The sequence below is a fragment of the Hyperolius riggenbachi genome, chromosome 3 (genome assembly GCF_040937935.1).
Source record: "Hyperolius riggenbachi isolate aHypRig1 chromosome 3, aHypRig1.pri, whole genome shotgun sequence".
NCBI lineage: Eukaryota > Metazoa > Chordata > Amphibia > Anura > Hyperoliidae > Hyperolius > Hyperolius riggenbachi.
The window spans coordinates 515708603-515724390 of NC_090648.1; the positions used below are offsets into that span (position 1 = coordinate 515708603).

Here is a 15788-nt window from a genome sequence, read left to right on the forward strand (position 1 = left end):
CCCATATATATACACACACACACACACACATATATATACATATAATTTTTTTTCTTTTTAAGTGATCTCAGGTTTACTCTAAGTTCCACAAGTTTTCTTTAGGTATATTTTCTGTGTATAGGTGCACATTACATGTATTCCAGATCGCCACTGACGGTGGGGGAGGAGGCAGGACAGGCATATGTCACGTAAGGAGAGTGGGAGGAGCCGACTAGCAGAAGACAACCAATCACTTCTGTAGTGTGAAGACAAGGGGGCAGAGCTGAGAAGAAAGTAATATGTTTAACACACACCAGATCAAAGTAATTCACATAAATAACTTTATTGGAGGAGATAAGTATAAACATAAAAAGTCACTTTTAATAAACATATTTAAAATAGTAGTTGCTGATTGAAAAATCTTATGGTGGTTGAACATACAGCGGGTAGTGAGCATAGCAGCGCTAAGTTTCTCCCAGTCAAAATTGTGCACTGGGATGTTTCCCTAAACCACACTGCTAATATAAATGTGCACAACCCACACAAACCCTACATGTTTCACTCCCTCATGGGAGCTTCGTCAGGGGTGAAACAATTGCCCAGTGCTAAGTAGCTTGTCAGCTTTATCAGCAGCCAGACTTGCTGCTGATTAAGTCTACAGGCTGTTAATAATATGTGATAAATGTATTGAATGTTATTTTATATGTATATTTACACCTTAGCACTGTAGAACTGGGCACTTTATACACCCCTGACAAAGCTCCCCCTTGAGGGAGTGAAGCATGTTGGGTTTGTGTGGGGTAGTGCACATATATATTAGCAGTGTAGTTTTAAGGAAACATCCTAGTGCAAAATTTTGACTGGGAAAGCGCTTCTATGCTCCCTACCCACTGTATGTTTAATCGCTGTAAGATTTCTAAACAACTCGGATATTAAACATACTGTATTTACTGAAAGCTACGTTTTATATTTATACTTGTCTCCTCCAATAAGGTTATTTCTGTGAAGAAAATACATTGTAAGGCTAGTATTTTTTTATGTGTGTGTAAAAATTGTTCCCACCAGTGCCCAGAACTGGACGAGTATGCCAATACTGAATTTCATTACAAAGGCTAAAGCAATAAAAAAAGCTTACTTCTGCTCGGTGTTGGTGTGCGTGGCCACGGCATAGATGAAGGTGTTGTGCAGAGCTATGAGGTAACTGTGATACAAGGGAGGTACTTACTTCTGCTCGGTGTTGGTGTGCGTGGCCAAAGCATAGATGAAGCTGTTGTACAGAGCTATGAGGTAACTGTGATAGAAGGGAAGTACTTACTTCTGCTCGGTGTTGGTGTGCGTGGCCAGGGCATAGATGAAGCTGTTGTGCAGAGCTATGAGGTAACTGTGATAGAAGGGAAGTACTTACTTCTGCTCGGTGTTGGTGTGCGTGGCCAGGGCATAGATGAAGCTGTTGTGCAGAGCTATGAGGTAACTGTGATAGAAGGGAAGTACTTACTTCTGCTCGGTGTTGGTGTGCGTGGCCAGGGCATAGATGAAGCTGTTGTGCAGAGCTATGAGGTGACTGTGATAGAAGGGAGCTACTTACTTCTGCTCGGTGTTGGTGTGTGGCCACGGCATAGATGAAGCTGTTGTGCAGAGCTATGAGGTAACTGTGATAGAAGGGGAGTACTTACTTCTGCTCGGTGTTGGTGTGCATGGCCAGGGCATAGATGAAGGTGTTGTGCAGAGCTATGAGGTAACTGTGATAGAAGAGAAGTACTTACTTCTGCTCGGTGTTGGTGTGCGTGGCCAGGGCATAGATGAAGGTGTTGTGCAGAGCTATGAGGTAGCTGTGATAGAAGGGAGCTACTTACTTCTGCTCGGTGTTGGTGTACGTGGCCACGGCATAGATGAAGCTGTTGTGCAGAGCTATGAGGTAACTGTGATAGAAGGGAAGTACTTACTTCTGCTCGGTGTTGGTGTGCATGGCCAGGGCATGGATGAAGGTGTTGTGCAGAGCTATGAGGTAACTGTGATAGAAGGGGAGTACTTCTGCTCGGTGTTGGTGTGCGTGGCCGGGGCATAGATGAAGCTGTTGTGCAGAGCTATGAGGTAACTGTGATAGAAGGGAAGTACTTACTTCTGCTTAGTGTTGGTGTGAGTGGCCAGGGCATAGATGAAGCTGTTGTGCAGGGCTATGAGGTAGCTGTGATACAAGGGAAGTACTTACTTCTGCTCGGTGTTGGTGTGTGTGGCCAGGGCATAGATGAGGCTGTTGTGCAGAGCTATGAGGTAACTGTGATAGAAGGGAGGTACTTACTTCTGCTCGGTGTTGGTGTGAGTGGCCAGGGCGTAGATGAAGCTGTTGTGCAGAGCTATGAGGTAACTGTGATAGAAGGGAGGTACTTACTTCTGCTTAGTGTTGGTGTGAGTGGCCAGGGCATAGATGAAGCTGTTGTGCAGAGCTATGAGGTAGCTGTGATACAAGGGAAGTACTTACTTCTGCTCGGTGTTGGTGTGTGTGGCCAGGGCATAGATGAGGCTGTTGTGCAGAGCTATGAGGTAACTGTGATAGAAGGGAGGTACTTACTTCTGCTCGGTGTTGGTGTGAGTGGCCAGGGCGTAGATGAAGCTGTTGTGCAGAGCTATGAGGTAACTGTGATAGAAGGGAGGTACTTACTTCTGCTAGGTGTTGGTGTGCGTGGCCACGGCATAGATGAAGCTGTTGTGCAGAGCTATGAGGTAACTGTGATAGAAGGGAAGTACTTACTTCTGCTCGGTGTTGGTGTGCGTGGCTACGGCATAGATGAAGCTGTTGTGCAGAGCTATGAGGTAACTGTGATAGAAGGGAAGTACTTACTTCTGCTCGGTGTTGGTGTGTGTGGCCACGGCATAGATGTAGGTGTTGTGCAGAGCTATGAGATAACTGTGATAGAAGGGAAGTACTTACTTCTGCTCGGTGTTGGTGTGTGTGGCCACGGCATAGATGAAGGTGTTGTGCAGAGCTATGAGGTAACTGTGATAGAAGGGAAGTACTTACTTCTGCTCGGTGTTGGTGTGAGTGGCCAGGGCATAGATGAAGCTGTTGTGCAGAGCTATGAGGTAACTGTGATAGAAGGGAAGTACTTACTTCTGCTAGGTGTTGGTGTGCGTGGCCAGGGCATAGATGAAGCTGTTGTGCAGAGCTATGAGGTAACTGTGATAGAAGGGAAGTACTTACTTCTGCTAGGTGTTGGTGTGAGTGGCCACGGCATAGATGAAGCTGTTGTGCAGAGCTATGAGGTAACTGTGATAGAAGGGAAGTACTTACTTCTGCTCAGTGTTGGTGTACGTGGCCAGGGCATAGATGAAGCTGTTGTGCAGAGCTATGAGGTAACTGTGATAGAAGGGAAGTACTTACTTCTGCTCAGTGTTGGTGTACGTGGCCAGGGCATAGATGAAGCTGTTGTGCAGAGCTATGAGGTAGCTGTGATAGACGGGAAGTACTTACTTCTGCTCGGTGTTGGTGTGTGTGGCCACGGCATAGATGTAGGTGTTGTGCAGAGCTATGAGATAACTGTGATAGAAGGGAAGTACTTACTTCTGCTTAGTGTTGGTGTGAGTGGCCAGGGCATAGATGAAGCTGTTGTGCAGAGCTATGAGGTAGCTGTGATACAAGGGAAGTACTTACTTCTGCTCGGTGTTGGAGTGCGTGGCCAGGGCATAGATGAAGCTGTTGTGCAGAGCTATGAGGTAACTGTGATAGAAGGGAAGTCCTTACTTCTGCTCGGTGTTGGTGTGTGTGGCCACGGCATAGATGTAGGTGTTGTGCAGAGCTATGAGATAACTGTGATAGAAGGGAAGTACTTACTTCTGCTTAGTGTTGGTGTGAGTGGCCAGGGCATAGATGAAGCTGTTGTGCAGAGCTATGAGGTAGCTGTGATACAAGGGAAGTACTTACTTCTGCTCGGTGTTGGAGTGCGTGGCCAGGGCATAGATGAAGCTGTTGTGCAGAGCTATGAGGTAACTGTGATAGAAGGGAAGTCCTTACTTCTGCTCGGTGTTGGAGTGCGTGGCCAGGGCATAGATGAAGCTGTTGTGCAGAGCTATGAGGTAACTGTAGTACAAGGGAAGTACTTCTGCTCGGTGTTGGTGTGCGTGGCCAGGGCATAGATGAAGCTGTTGTGCAGAGCTATGAGGTAACTGTGATAGAAGGGAAGTACTTACTTCTAGAGATGAGCGTAATGACGTAATTACGATTTCACGAAATTTCGCGTAATTAGTGTAATTACGATTATGGCCGTAAGTACATAATCGTAATGAAGAAGAATTTTGTGAAATTTCGCGTAAGCGTAATTTTCGCATTACAGTGGGTGTATTAATGCGTATGGCCATGCTCCCAAGCGGAAAAGTTGACGCATGTATCAATGTTAGGTAGCCGCCGACTTTAAGGGTTAATAGCAAAGCCCCCTTAAATGCTAAGAGCCTCAAATTTGGAGAATATATTAAGGAGATCAGAAGGAATAAGAGGAAAAAATTTTTTTTTCAAAAAGACCTTATAGTTTTTGAGAAAATCGATGTTAAAGTTTCAAAGGAAAAATGTATACATTTAAAAACCCGCCGACTTTAACGGTTAATAGCAAAGCCTGCTTAAAGTTTAGGAACACCAAATTCCCAGGGTATATTAAGGGGATCAGTGGGAATAAGAGGAAAATTTTTTTTTTCAAAAAGACCTTATAGTTTTTGAGAAAATCGATTTTTAAGTTTCAAGGGCAAAAATGTCTTTTAAATGCGGAAAATGTCAGTTTTTTTTGCACAGGTAACAATAGTGTATTATTTTCATAGATTCCCCCAAGTGGGAAGAGTTTTACTTACTTCGTTCTGAGTGTGGGAAATATAAAAAAAAAAACGACGTGGGGTCCCCCCTCCCAGACCTCTTTAACCCCTTGTCCCCCATGCAGGCTGGGATAGCCAGAATGCGGAGCACCGGCCGCGTGGGGCTCCGCACCCTGACTATACCAGCCCGCATGGTCCATGGATTGGGGGGTCTCGGAAGGGGAGGGGCAGCCAAGCTTTCCCCTCCCCCTCCGAGCCCTTATCCAATCCAAGGACAAGGGGCTCTTCTCCACCTCCGATGGGCGGTGGAGGTGGAGGCCGCGATTTCCTGGGGGGGTGGGGGGGGGGTTTCATGGTGGAATCTGGGAGTCCCCTTTAAAAAGGGGTCCCCCAGATGCCCACCCCCCTCCCAGGAGAAATGAGTATAGAGGTACTTGTACCCCTTACCTATTTCCTTTAAGAGTTAAAAGTAAATAAACACACAAACACATAGAAAAAGTATTTTAATTGAACAAAAAACATAACCACGAAAAAAGTCCTTTAATATTCTTAATTAACCATTAAGGCCCGGTTCACACTTGCGGTGGCCCTCCGGAATCGCCGTGCCGGAGCCGCACCGCCTGCAGAACGGACGGAACGGACGCACGGCATAGCAATTAAAGCCTATGCGTCCGTTCACATGGGTCCGTTCTGCAGAACCGGAGCCGGACCGGATCCGGGCCGGATCCGGACTCCGGCCTCCGTTCCAACATGCGCTATTTTTTCATCCGGCCCCTCCGGCAGCCGTATCCGGGGCGGAGCCGGACTGCACCATCCGGCCAATACAAACAAATGGGAACCGGAGGCCGCACAACACACTGGCTGAGAAATCCGGATGTTCTACCCCACTTCCTATGCGGATTTTTGCGGCGATATTGGCTGGGGACACCTGGGCAAGCATTTTGGAGTGGAGCAGCACGAGCTGGAGGTGTTGGCAGGATGTTGGCAGCATGTCGGAGGTGGAGGTGAGTGCTAAACAGCAGAGGGCCTGATTCCACAGGTCCCCCTTCTGCTGACCTCCCAGACCCCAACATTTTTTTTTTTTTTTTACGTTAACTTTGCCAAACGGATCCGGATCGCATCCTGATTACCACCTGATGCAACCTGACCGGATCCGGATCGGATCCGGATCAGAACCGTACGGTTCCGATCCGGATCCGGTCAGGTCATCCGGTCCGTTTGGCAAACAACCGCTAATGTGAACCGGGCCTTATACTTACCTGTCCCTTTAAATAAATGATCCCTCGCAATATCCTCGGAAATGTTCTATCAGTTACAATGTAACAAAGTTATTACAATGTAACAACTTTGTTACATTGTAACTACGCCGCACCCGACGTCACTCGCCGCTCAGCCGCCGGAGCATACACTTACGCGTCCGTGCAGGACGCTAAGTCCCCGCCGGCTCCCGCTGTCCACCCCGCCCACATCTGTCACCCACATGTGGGTGACATGTGGGAGAGGCGGGGAGGGCAGCGGGAGCCCGCGGGGACTTAGCCTCCTGCACGGACCCAACAGAGCTCTGAGCTATATAGCTCAGAGCTCTCTAAGCATCTTTGTATTTGGGCTCCAAGGAGCCCCATTGGTCCTTAGCAGACCAATGGGGTTCCTTCTGATTTAAAGGAACCCCATTGGTCTGCTAAGGACCAATGGGGCTCCTTGGAGCCCAAATACAAAGATGCTTAGAGAGCTCTGAGCTATATAGCTCAGAGCTCTGTCGGGTCCATGCAGGACGCGTATGCGGCGGCTGAGCGGCGAGTGAAATCGGGTGCGGCGTAGTTACAATGTAACAAAGTTGTTACATTGTAAATAACTTTGTTACATTGTAAATGATAGAACATTTCCGAGGATATTGCGAGGGATCATTTATTTAAAGGGACAGGTAAGTATTAATGGTTAATTAAGAATATTAAAGGACTTTTTTCGTGGTTATGTTTTTTGTTCAATTAAAATACTTTTTCTAAGTGTTTGTGTGTTTATTTACTTTTAACTCTTAAAGGAAATGGGTAAGGGGTACAAGTACCTCTATACTCATTTCTCCTGGGAGGGGGGGTGGGCATCTGGGGGACCCCTTTTTAAAGGGGACTCCCAGATTCCACCATGAAACCCCCCCCCAGGAAATCGCGGCCTCCACCTCCACCGCCCATCGGAGGTGGAGAAGAGCCCCTTGTCCTTGGATTGGACAAGGGCTCGGAGGGGGAGGGGAAAGCTTGGCTGCCCCTCCCCTTCCGAGACCCCCCAATCCATGGACCATGTGGGCTGGTATAGTCAGGGTGCTGAGCCCCACTCGGCCGGTGCTCCGCATTCTGGCTATCCCAGCCTGCATGGGGGACAAGGGGTTAAAGAGGTCTGGGAGGGGGGACCCCACGTCGTTTTTTTTAATATTTCCCACACTCAGAACGAAGTAAGTAAAACTCTTCCCACTTGGGGGAATCTATGAAAATAATACACTATTGTTACCTGTGCAAAAAAACCTGACATTTTCCGCATTTAAAAGACATTTTTGCCCTTGAAACTTAAAAATCGATTTTCTCAAAAACTATAAGGTCTTTTTGAAAAAAAAATTTTCCTCTTATTCCCACTGATCCCCTTAATATACCCTGGGAATTTGGTGTTCCTAAACTTTAAGCAGGCTTTGCTATTAACCGTTAAAGTCGGCGGGTTTTTAAATGTATACATTTTTCCTTTGAAACTTTAACATCGATTTTCTCAAAAACTATAAGGTCTTTTTGAAAAAATTTTTTTTCCTCTTATTCCTTCTGATCGCCTTAATATACTCTCCAAATTTGAGGCTCTTAGCATTTAAGGGGGCTTTGCTATTAACCCTTAAAGTCGACGGCTTTTTTATATTATACGGAGCGTTACGGTTTAATGCGAAATTACGGTATGTTTAATGCGAAATTACGGTATGACCGAAACGCGAAATTACGCGTTGAAAATTACGCTTACAGTATTTTCAATTACTATTTTATTGGCAATTACGCTACCGTAATTTCGCATCGTAATCGCAAATTTCGCATGCGTAATTATAGTAATGCGAAATTACGAAAATTTCGGCTCAACTCTACTTACTTCTGCTCGGTGTTGGTGTGCGTGGCCAGGGCATAGATGAAGCTGTTGTGCAGAGCTATGAGGTAACTGTGATAGAAGGGAAGTACTTACTTCTGCTCGGTGTTGGTGTGCGTGGCCAGGGCATAGATGAAGCTGTTGTGCAGAGCTATGAGGTAGTTGCTGAGGGCGGTGGCACACAGACCCTTTCCCTGCCGCCGAGGAAGTAGTAACTCAAAGTCGCTGTCCAGGCTGAGGACCTCCTCACACACGTCTTCTGGAAGCTTTATTTCACCTAGAACAGTACCACAAAGGCAAATCAAATGACAGAATGAATGGCAGACATTCACCAAAAGACAATTACCATTGTATATCTCGGTTTGTCTTACAGAGTATCTATAGTCCTAATACATTATTGTAATGTCTATTTGTAAACGTGTTATGTTTATCCATGCCATTTATTTTCTTTTTAAACAGTGCCATCCCTACATAACCAGGCTGCATTAATTTTATTTTTTCACTGAAAAGGTTAAACATTCAGGTACGTAAATGACAGTTTATCTCTAGTCGGGGCCTAGTCAGACTATAGTGTAACAGTCACTGATAAGTAATTACAGCCATAAAATTTTCCTGGCAGAGAACAGCTTCTGAGTCCAAAAAAGGACAAGAATTCATAGATTGTAGGCTTTCAGACACTAAAAGTCATTAAGCTGAAATGATTAAATATTAAACCTACTTTTTTTTTTAGCTTAAAGGGAACCTGAGACGAGCTAAGAAAGAACATTTATACATACCTGGGGCTCCTCCAGCCCCATGCAGGCTGACTGGTCCCTGGCCGGCCTCTTCCGCTGCCTCAATTCTCCGCTACATGTCCCGGTAAGTGAGTGAATTGAAGCGCAGTGTGCATACGGCGCCCGGCCGCCCGATCACTCTCCCGTCGCCAGGAGCGCTGTGCCCCTGTGCAGTGCTAAGGAGCAGAATGCTCCCAGCCACGGAAGTGCGACAGTGGACCGGGCGTGGCTGGACTGCGCCAACTGGATCATTTACCGGGACCTAGAGACAATTAAGTGTAATAGTACACACCTGTGTCTGTAGTACCAAGTCTAACAGACGCTATATAGGATAGGCAAAGTTCAGGTGAGAGAGGGTTCAGTCACACATAATCATAGAGTATGTCACCAGCAGGGGGCTCCACGTGCAGCTATACCTCTCCATTCCCGTATTGAGAGGTTTACCTACACGTGGTGCCCCCTGCTGGTAACAGTCTACGATTATGTGCAACCCTCTCACCTGATTTTTGCTAAACCTATACAGTGCCTGCTAGATCTGGTACTACAGACATGGAGAGAAGGATACAGCAGTAGAATCCTGTACAAACAACACTTCCTTTCGCCACCATGTAATGGCTGATGGCAACAAACAGGTTTCCAGAAATTCTATTTTTGCTTTGCAACTTCCCACCATTTCATCAGTGCGGTACAACAAATAAAAAAAACGCAACCTCATGTTTTCTTAATATGCACATAAGAATCATGGTTCACACTAACTAGGGATGCATAGTGATATTTTTGTTGTGTTTTAGATACTAATCACTGGATTTTATATTGACTTTTTTTTTTATTAGATTTCACAGCACACGGGCAGTGTTTGTTACAGGAATGATCATTGGCTCCTCATTGAAGCCATGATATTTCCCTTTCAGGCACTTTGATTGACTCGGGGAAAACACGTTCCTGTTCACCAATCCCAGATGTGTCAGTCTCGGTGGGTGCGTTCAAAACATCCTGTTTGCAGTTAAAGTGGATCTGAGCTCAGAACTTCTTCTCTGCTCTAAAAGATTAAGGACAGTATGACAATAATAAGGGAAAAATAATTTCTTACAATGCACAGAAATCCACAATAGAAGCCCTGAAAATTTGCTGGATTACCTGTCAGGGAGCAAAGGAAGGGTTAAAGCATCTGTCTTTTCCTGCACAGCTAACGCCCAGACAGCGCAGCTTTTTCCTGCAGCATTTCTATGTCCAATGGACACTAGTCTGTTCTTTGCTCTGGTCCACTTTAAGAGCTGCACACAGGGCATTTTAATGCAACCAGTTTGCAGCAAGAGGTTAAATACACATTATTTATAAATCAACTTCTTGTAAATGCAGCTTTTCTCACCATTAGCTTGCAGGGAGATCCGCAGATGATTCCAAGCCTGGATGAATTTTCCGATACGCCTCTCAAAAGTACTTTGAGCTCCACCTGCAGCGTAATATACAATAAAAGCAGCTTGAGTTATACTCCACACACGCCCTTCTCAGTACAACATTTGTAAAGTCACGGGATATAGCATTGTGTTGTGTATTTAAAAAAAAAAAAAAAAACATATACTGTATATATAATATGTTTATATTTTCTACACACATACAGTGGGATGCGAAAGTTTGGGCAACGTTGTTAATCATCATATTTTTCCTGCATAAATTGTTGGTTGTTTTTACGATAAAAAATGTCAGTTAAATACCGTATGTCACAAAGGGGAGACACACACGCACGCACACACACAGTGATATTTGAGAAGTGATATGAAGCTTATTGGATTTACAGAAATTGTGCAATAATTGTTTAAACAAAATTAGGCAGGTGCATAAATTTGGGCACTGTTGTCATTTTATTGATTCCAAAACCTTTAGAACTAATTATTGGAACTCAAATTGGCTTGGTAAGCTCAGTGACCCCTGACCTACATACACAGGTGAATCCAATTATGATAAAGAGTATTTAAGGGGTCGATTGTAAGTTTCCTTCCTTTTAATTTTCTCTGAAGAGTAACAACATTGGGGTCTCAAACCAACTCTCAAATGACCTGAAGACAAAGATTGTTCACCATCATGGTTTAGGGGAAGGATACAGAAAGCTGTCTCAGAGATTTCAGCTGTCTGTTTCCACAGTTAGAAACATATTGAGGAAATGGAAGCTCACAGGCTCAGTTCAAGTCAAGGCTCGAAGTGGCAGACCAAGAAAAATCTTGGATAAACAGAAGCGAGGAATGGTGAGAACAGTCAGAGTCAACCCACAGACCAGCACCAAAGACCTACAACATCATCTTGCTGCAGATGTAGTCACTGTGCATCGTTCAACCATTCAGCGCACTTTACACAAGGAGATGCTGCATGTGAGAGTGATGCAGAGGAAGCCTTTTTTCCGCCCACAGCACAAACAGAGCCACTTGAGGTATGCTAAAGCACATTTGGACAAGCCAGCTTCATTTTGGAATAAGGTGCTGTGGACTGCTGAAACTAAAATTGTTATGTGGGCATAACAAGGGGCGTTATGCATGGAGGAAAAACAACACAGCATTTCAAGAAAAACGCCTGCTACCTACAGTAAAATATGGTGGTGGTTCCATCAGGCTGTGGGGCTGTGTGGCCAGTGCAGGGACTAGGGATCTTGTCAAAGTTGAGGGACGCATGGATTCCACTCAGTATCAGCAGATTCTGGAGACCAATGTCCAGGAATCAGTGACAAAGCTGAAGCTGCGCCAGGGCTGGATCTTTCAACAAGACAACGACCCTAAACACTGCTCAAAATCCACTAAGGCATCCATGCAGAGGAACAAGTACAACGTTCTGGAATGGTCATCTCAGTTCCCAGACCTGAATATAATTGAAAATCTGTGGTGTGAGTTAGAGAGCTGTCCATACTAGGAAGCCATCAAACCTGAATGAACTAGAGAGGTTTTGTAAAGAGGAATTGTCCAAAATACCTTCAACCAGAATCCAGACTCTCATTGGAACCTACAGGAAGCGTTTAGAGGCTGTAATTTCTGCAAAAGGAGGATCTACTAAATATTGATTTCATTTCTTTTTTGTGGTGCCCAAATGTATGCACCTGCCTAATTTTAAACAATTATTGCACACTTTCTGTAAATCCAATACACTTCATTTCACTTCTCAAATATCACTGTGTGCGTCTCCTATATGATATATGTAACTGGCATTTTTATCGTAACAACTGATTTATACAGGAAAATCATGAGGATTAACAACATTGCCCAAACTTTCGAATCCCACTGTACCCCCATAGGCCAACTTTTTAACATCCACATTTTTGGGTGTAAGGGTGCCTAGCCGCAAGTAATATGTGTGGGAGGGGTGTATGCAGAGTGCGATGTGGAGCGTGCTTCAGCAGGGGAGTTAAATGTCCTCACTCCAACTTGCATCCTCGTGCCCGTCAGCTTTCCAAGCAGAACACTAGAGCTCCAGGCTCATTGCAGGTCGCATGACAGAGCTGCAGGCTCAATGCAGTCCCATGACAATGAGCCTGGAGCTCCAGTGACCAGTTCAGAAGCTACATGGGACACTAGAGGATGCAAGCCGGAGCAAGAACAGCTATCCTGATGAAACTCGATCCACAGAACACTCGGCATGCCCCAATGCATGGGGTTCCATGGTGGCTCATCAGGGGCAAGCGCGCGTGTGTGTGCGTGCGTGCGTGAGGTGGGGGGGGGGTGGCGGGGGTCTGCCATTCGGCAAGTCAAAGCTGTTGGCCTATTTTGGGGGAGCTAAAAGTGGGAAGATGCACATTTATATGAACAGTTGGCTGCCACCTGGAGCAATTTTTATGACAGAAGAGAGTCTGCAACCTGTATACTACTCTATACATAAAAGCCTACACAGGACCCAGTCACACAGACCACTAAGGCTGGGTTCACAGGAGGACATTGCATTGTAAAGTGGGGGGTGAGGCGAGGATCACCTTAGGGAAAAACACAGAGACGACGAGAACCCAGTATGTCCCTATTGTCTGAAATGAATGAGTCAACAACAGGAAATATACTCACAATGCTAGGATGCAATAAGGGGGCAACCAACCACTGGAGGCAGGGGGAGAGCATCAGCCCGTCCCCACTCAGGCAATCCAGTGTTGGCCGGTTGGGATTTGGTCGCACGCTATAAAAAGTGTAGATTAGATCTGCTGGAGGCTGAGCCCTCGCAAGACTACAACATACAAACCACACCCTCTAGACCCTAGGTTCTCAACGTGTGGTACGCGTACCCCAGGGGGTACTTCTGATGGTTCCAGGGGGTACTCGGGCTTGATATACTTAACCAAGAATAACAAATTTAGAGTTTTAGAAAATGATAAATCTTATTTAAACACCATCAAATTAGTATTTTAGCTAATTAAAAAACAATAGTAAATGCTTGGAAATTGTTTAGTACCAATTACCATGTACTAAGATTAAATATATATTTGTCAGGGGGTACTTGTGATAATGTTTACTATGCTAGGGGGTACTTGGTGAGTACAGGGTTTTACAAGGGGTACATACCAATAAAATGTTGAGAAACACTGCTCTAGACAACAATGGGGAGGGTAAACTTAGCACAGGAAGGGTGAAGAGGCGGCCAGGATGAGAAAACTTTGGTAAAAGCACAATAACATAAGAAAATAAGAGGTGGCGTACCTCCCCAATGACACTAACGAGATTTAATAACAAAGATTTGTATTTGCACAGCCAACACGTTTTGTGGGTCTCACCCACTTCCTCAGGCCAGTAACAGTGCCTATAAATGTCAATGAGAGGCTCTCTTCAGCTTTGCTGTCACATTGTAAACTTGCAACAAAAAAGTGCTAACGCAGAATAACGATGTGTTACCGTTGCATACAGTAGGTACAATACAGAATACAGGCAATGAGATGTATACTGTATTCTTTGGACTATAAGACTCACTTTTCCTCCCTCAAAAGCCACTGCATCTTATAGTCCAAATGCAGGGAGTTCCTGACTTGTGAACGTCTGCCAATATCAACCTCCAACCCACCGTAGTGTCCGGGACTCCCTGTACTGTGCCTAGGGCTGGATTTCCCATAAGGCAGTGTAGGCACGTACCTACAGGCGCCTGATGTTGGAAAGGTGGCTCAATCCCCTCCCCCAGTGCCTCCCTCCCTCCTTCCCTATGCAGAGTCCTGAGCAGAGCATAAATTAGAGGTTACACACCCAGCTCTCTGCATTTCACGGACCAGATCTCCCTTTAGTCGGGGGCACCTCTAGCTACTTAATACTGAGCGTACCTCTGGCTACCTAATACCTACAGGGCACATATAGCTACCTATGACAGGCAAGGGAAGTAAGGGAGAGGTGACAGCCTGGACAGCCAGCACACATGTGGTGCAGTTTGGCGGGGGGGTTGTAGGTTCATGGAGGGTGAAGTGTAGAGTGACAGGACATCTTTGCCTATAGGCTCCTGAGAGGTAAATCCGGGCCTGACTGTGCCCATGCAGAGGAGGACACAGGGGGACTAATGGAGGACAAAGGAGGACGCAAAGGGGCATAGAGGAGCACACAAGGAGGAGAGAGGAAGACACAGGGAAACGGTACAAGAGGACATGACGTACAAAGGGGGCATAATCCACAAGATGCCCCTCCACCATGGATGCACCAGGTTTAGTATATATTTTTCACCCTGATTTTTGTCCTATAAAACCTAGGTGCGTCTTATGGTCTGAAAAATACGGTACTTTCCTGTGCCTGGTAATGTGTGTATAGTGCAGGGGTGCTCAATAGGTCGATCGCGATCTACCGGTGGATCGCGACCGCCTATTTGGTAGATCGCGGCCTCTTGGCCGCGTCTTGTTAAATATAGCTGCGCGTGTTCTCTGTGCCGTGCTGCGGCTGTCAGAATCTGCTTCCGAGCAAAGCAGCGCTGATGGGAGAGGCGCGGCTAAAAAGAGAGGCGTGGCCTGAGGGGGAGAGGAGCCAATTGAGCAGCGCTGATGGGAGATGCGTGGCTGGAGGGGGAGAGGAGCCAATTGTGAGCGTCTTCTCTCCATCCTCTGTGATGGTCAAGTGTTGTGGCCACGCCTCCCCCTTGTCCCGCGGGCTTCTATCAACCACCGCATCCATCTTTGGAAGGACTGGACTGGAGAGCGGAGGAATTGCATTGCTGCCAAGGTGGGGAATAGAATTATGGTGCTGGTGGGTCGCGCTGCAGGTCGGGGCCAATTAGTTTACTTTGGGGCTGCAGGGGGAAGGAGATTTAGTAATTATCCATAGAAGTCATGCGGGGGGGAGGGGAGGGAGAGAGGGTTGGGGATGCATTGGGGGGTGGCAGGGGGTTTAACTGAGCTTAATGTGGGCACCCCTAGTTGAGGGAAGGATTGCTGCCAAATATGCTGGGGTGGGGAGTGGGGATAATGTCACTGTGTGGGGGTACATTTGTGGGGAAATCTGCCAATGAGATTGTATTTGTGGGGAAATCTGCCAATGAGATTGCATTTGTGGGGAAATCTGCCAATGAGATTGCATTTGTGGGGAAATCTGCCAATGAGATTGCATTTGTCAATGAGATTGCATTTGTGGGGAAATCTGCCTATGAGATTGCATTTGTGGGGAAATCTGCCAATGAGATTGCATTTGTGGGGAAATCTTCTGCCAATGAGATTGCATGTGTGGGGAAATCTGCCAATGAGATAGCATTTGTGTGAAAATCATCTGCCAATGAGATTGCATTTGTGGGGAAATCCTCTGCAAATGAGATTGCATGTGTGGGGAAATCCTCTGCCAATGAGATTGCATTTGTGGGGAAATCATCTGCCAATGAGATTGCATTTGTGTGAAAATCATCTGCCAATGAGATTGCATTTGTGGGGAAATCCTCTGCAAATGAGATTGCATTTGTGGGGAAATCCTCTGCCAATGAGATTGCATTTGTGGGGAAATCCTCTGCCAATGAGATTGCATTTGTGGGGAAATCCTCTGCCAATGAGATTGCATTTTGTGGTCGTCCCATGCTAAACTTAGCATTTATAATGTTGTTATATGACTATACAAGACTTGTATAGTAATATACCAGCATTATTAATGCTAAGTTCAGTATTTGAAATGTCGGTAGATCTCCTGGCCTCGGCGAATTTTAAAGTAGCTCGCGAGCCGAAAAAGT

General features: G+C 45.9%; 1 protein-coding gene across 1 annotated transcript in view; it reads right to left on the minus strand.

Moving 5' to 3' along the window:
• Positions 1-15788, minus strand: part of LOC137564492 (E3 ubiquitin-protein ligase RNF213-like) — a 299702-nt gene that overhangs the window by 19799 nt on the left and 264115 nt on the right. Inside the window, 2 exon segments of the mRNA XM_068278410.1 lie at positions 7975-8155; positions 10021-10104. Coding sequence (XP_068134511.1) covers positions 7975-8155; positions 10021-10104 — 265 coding nt within the window.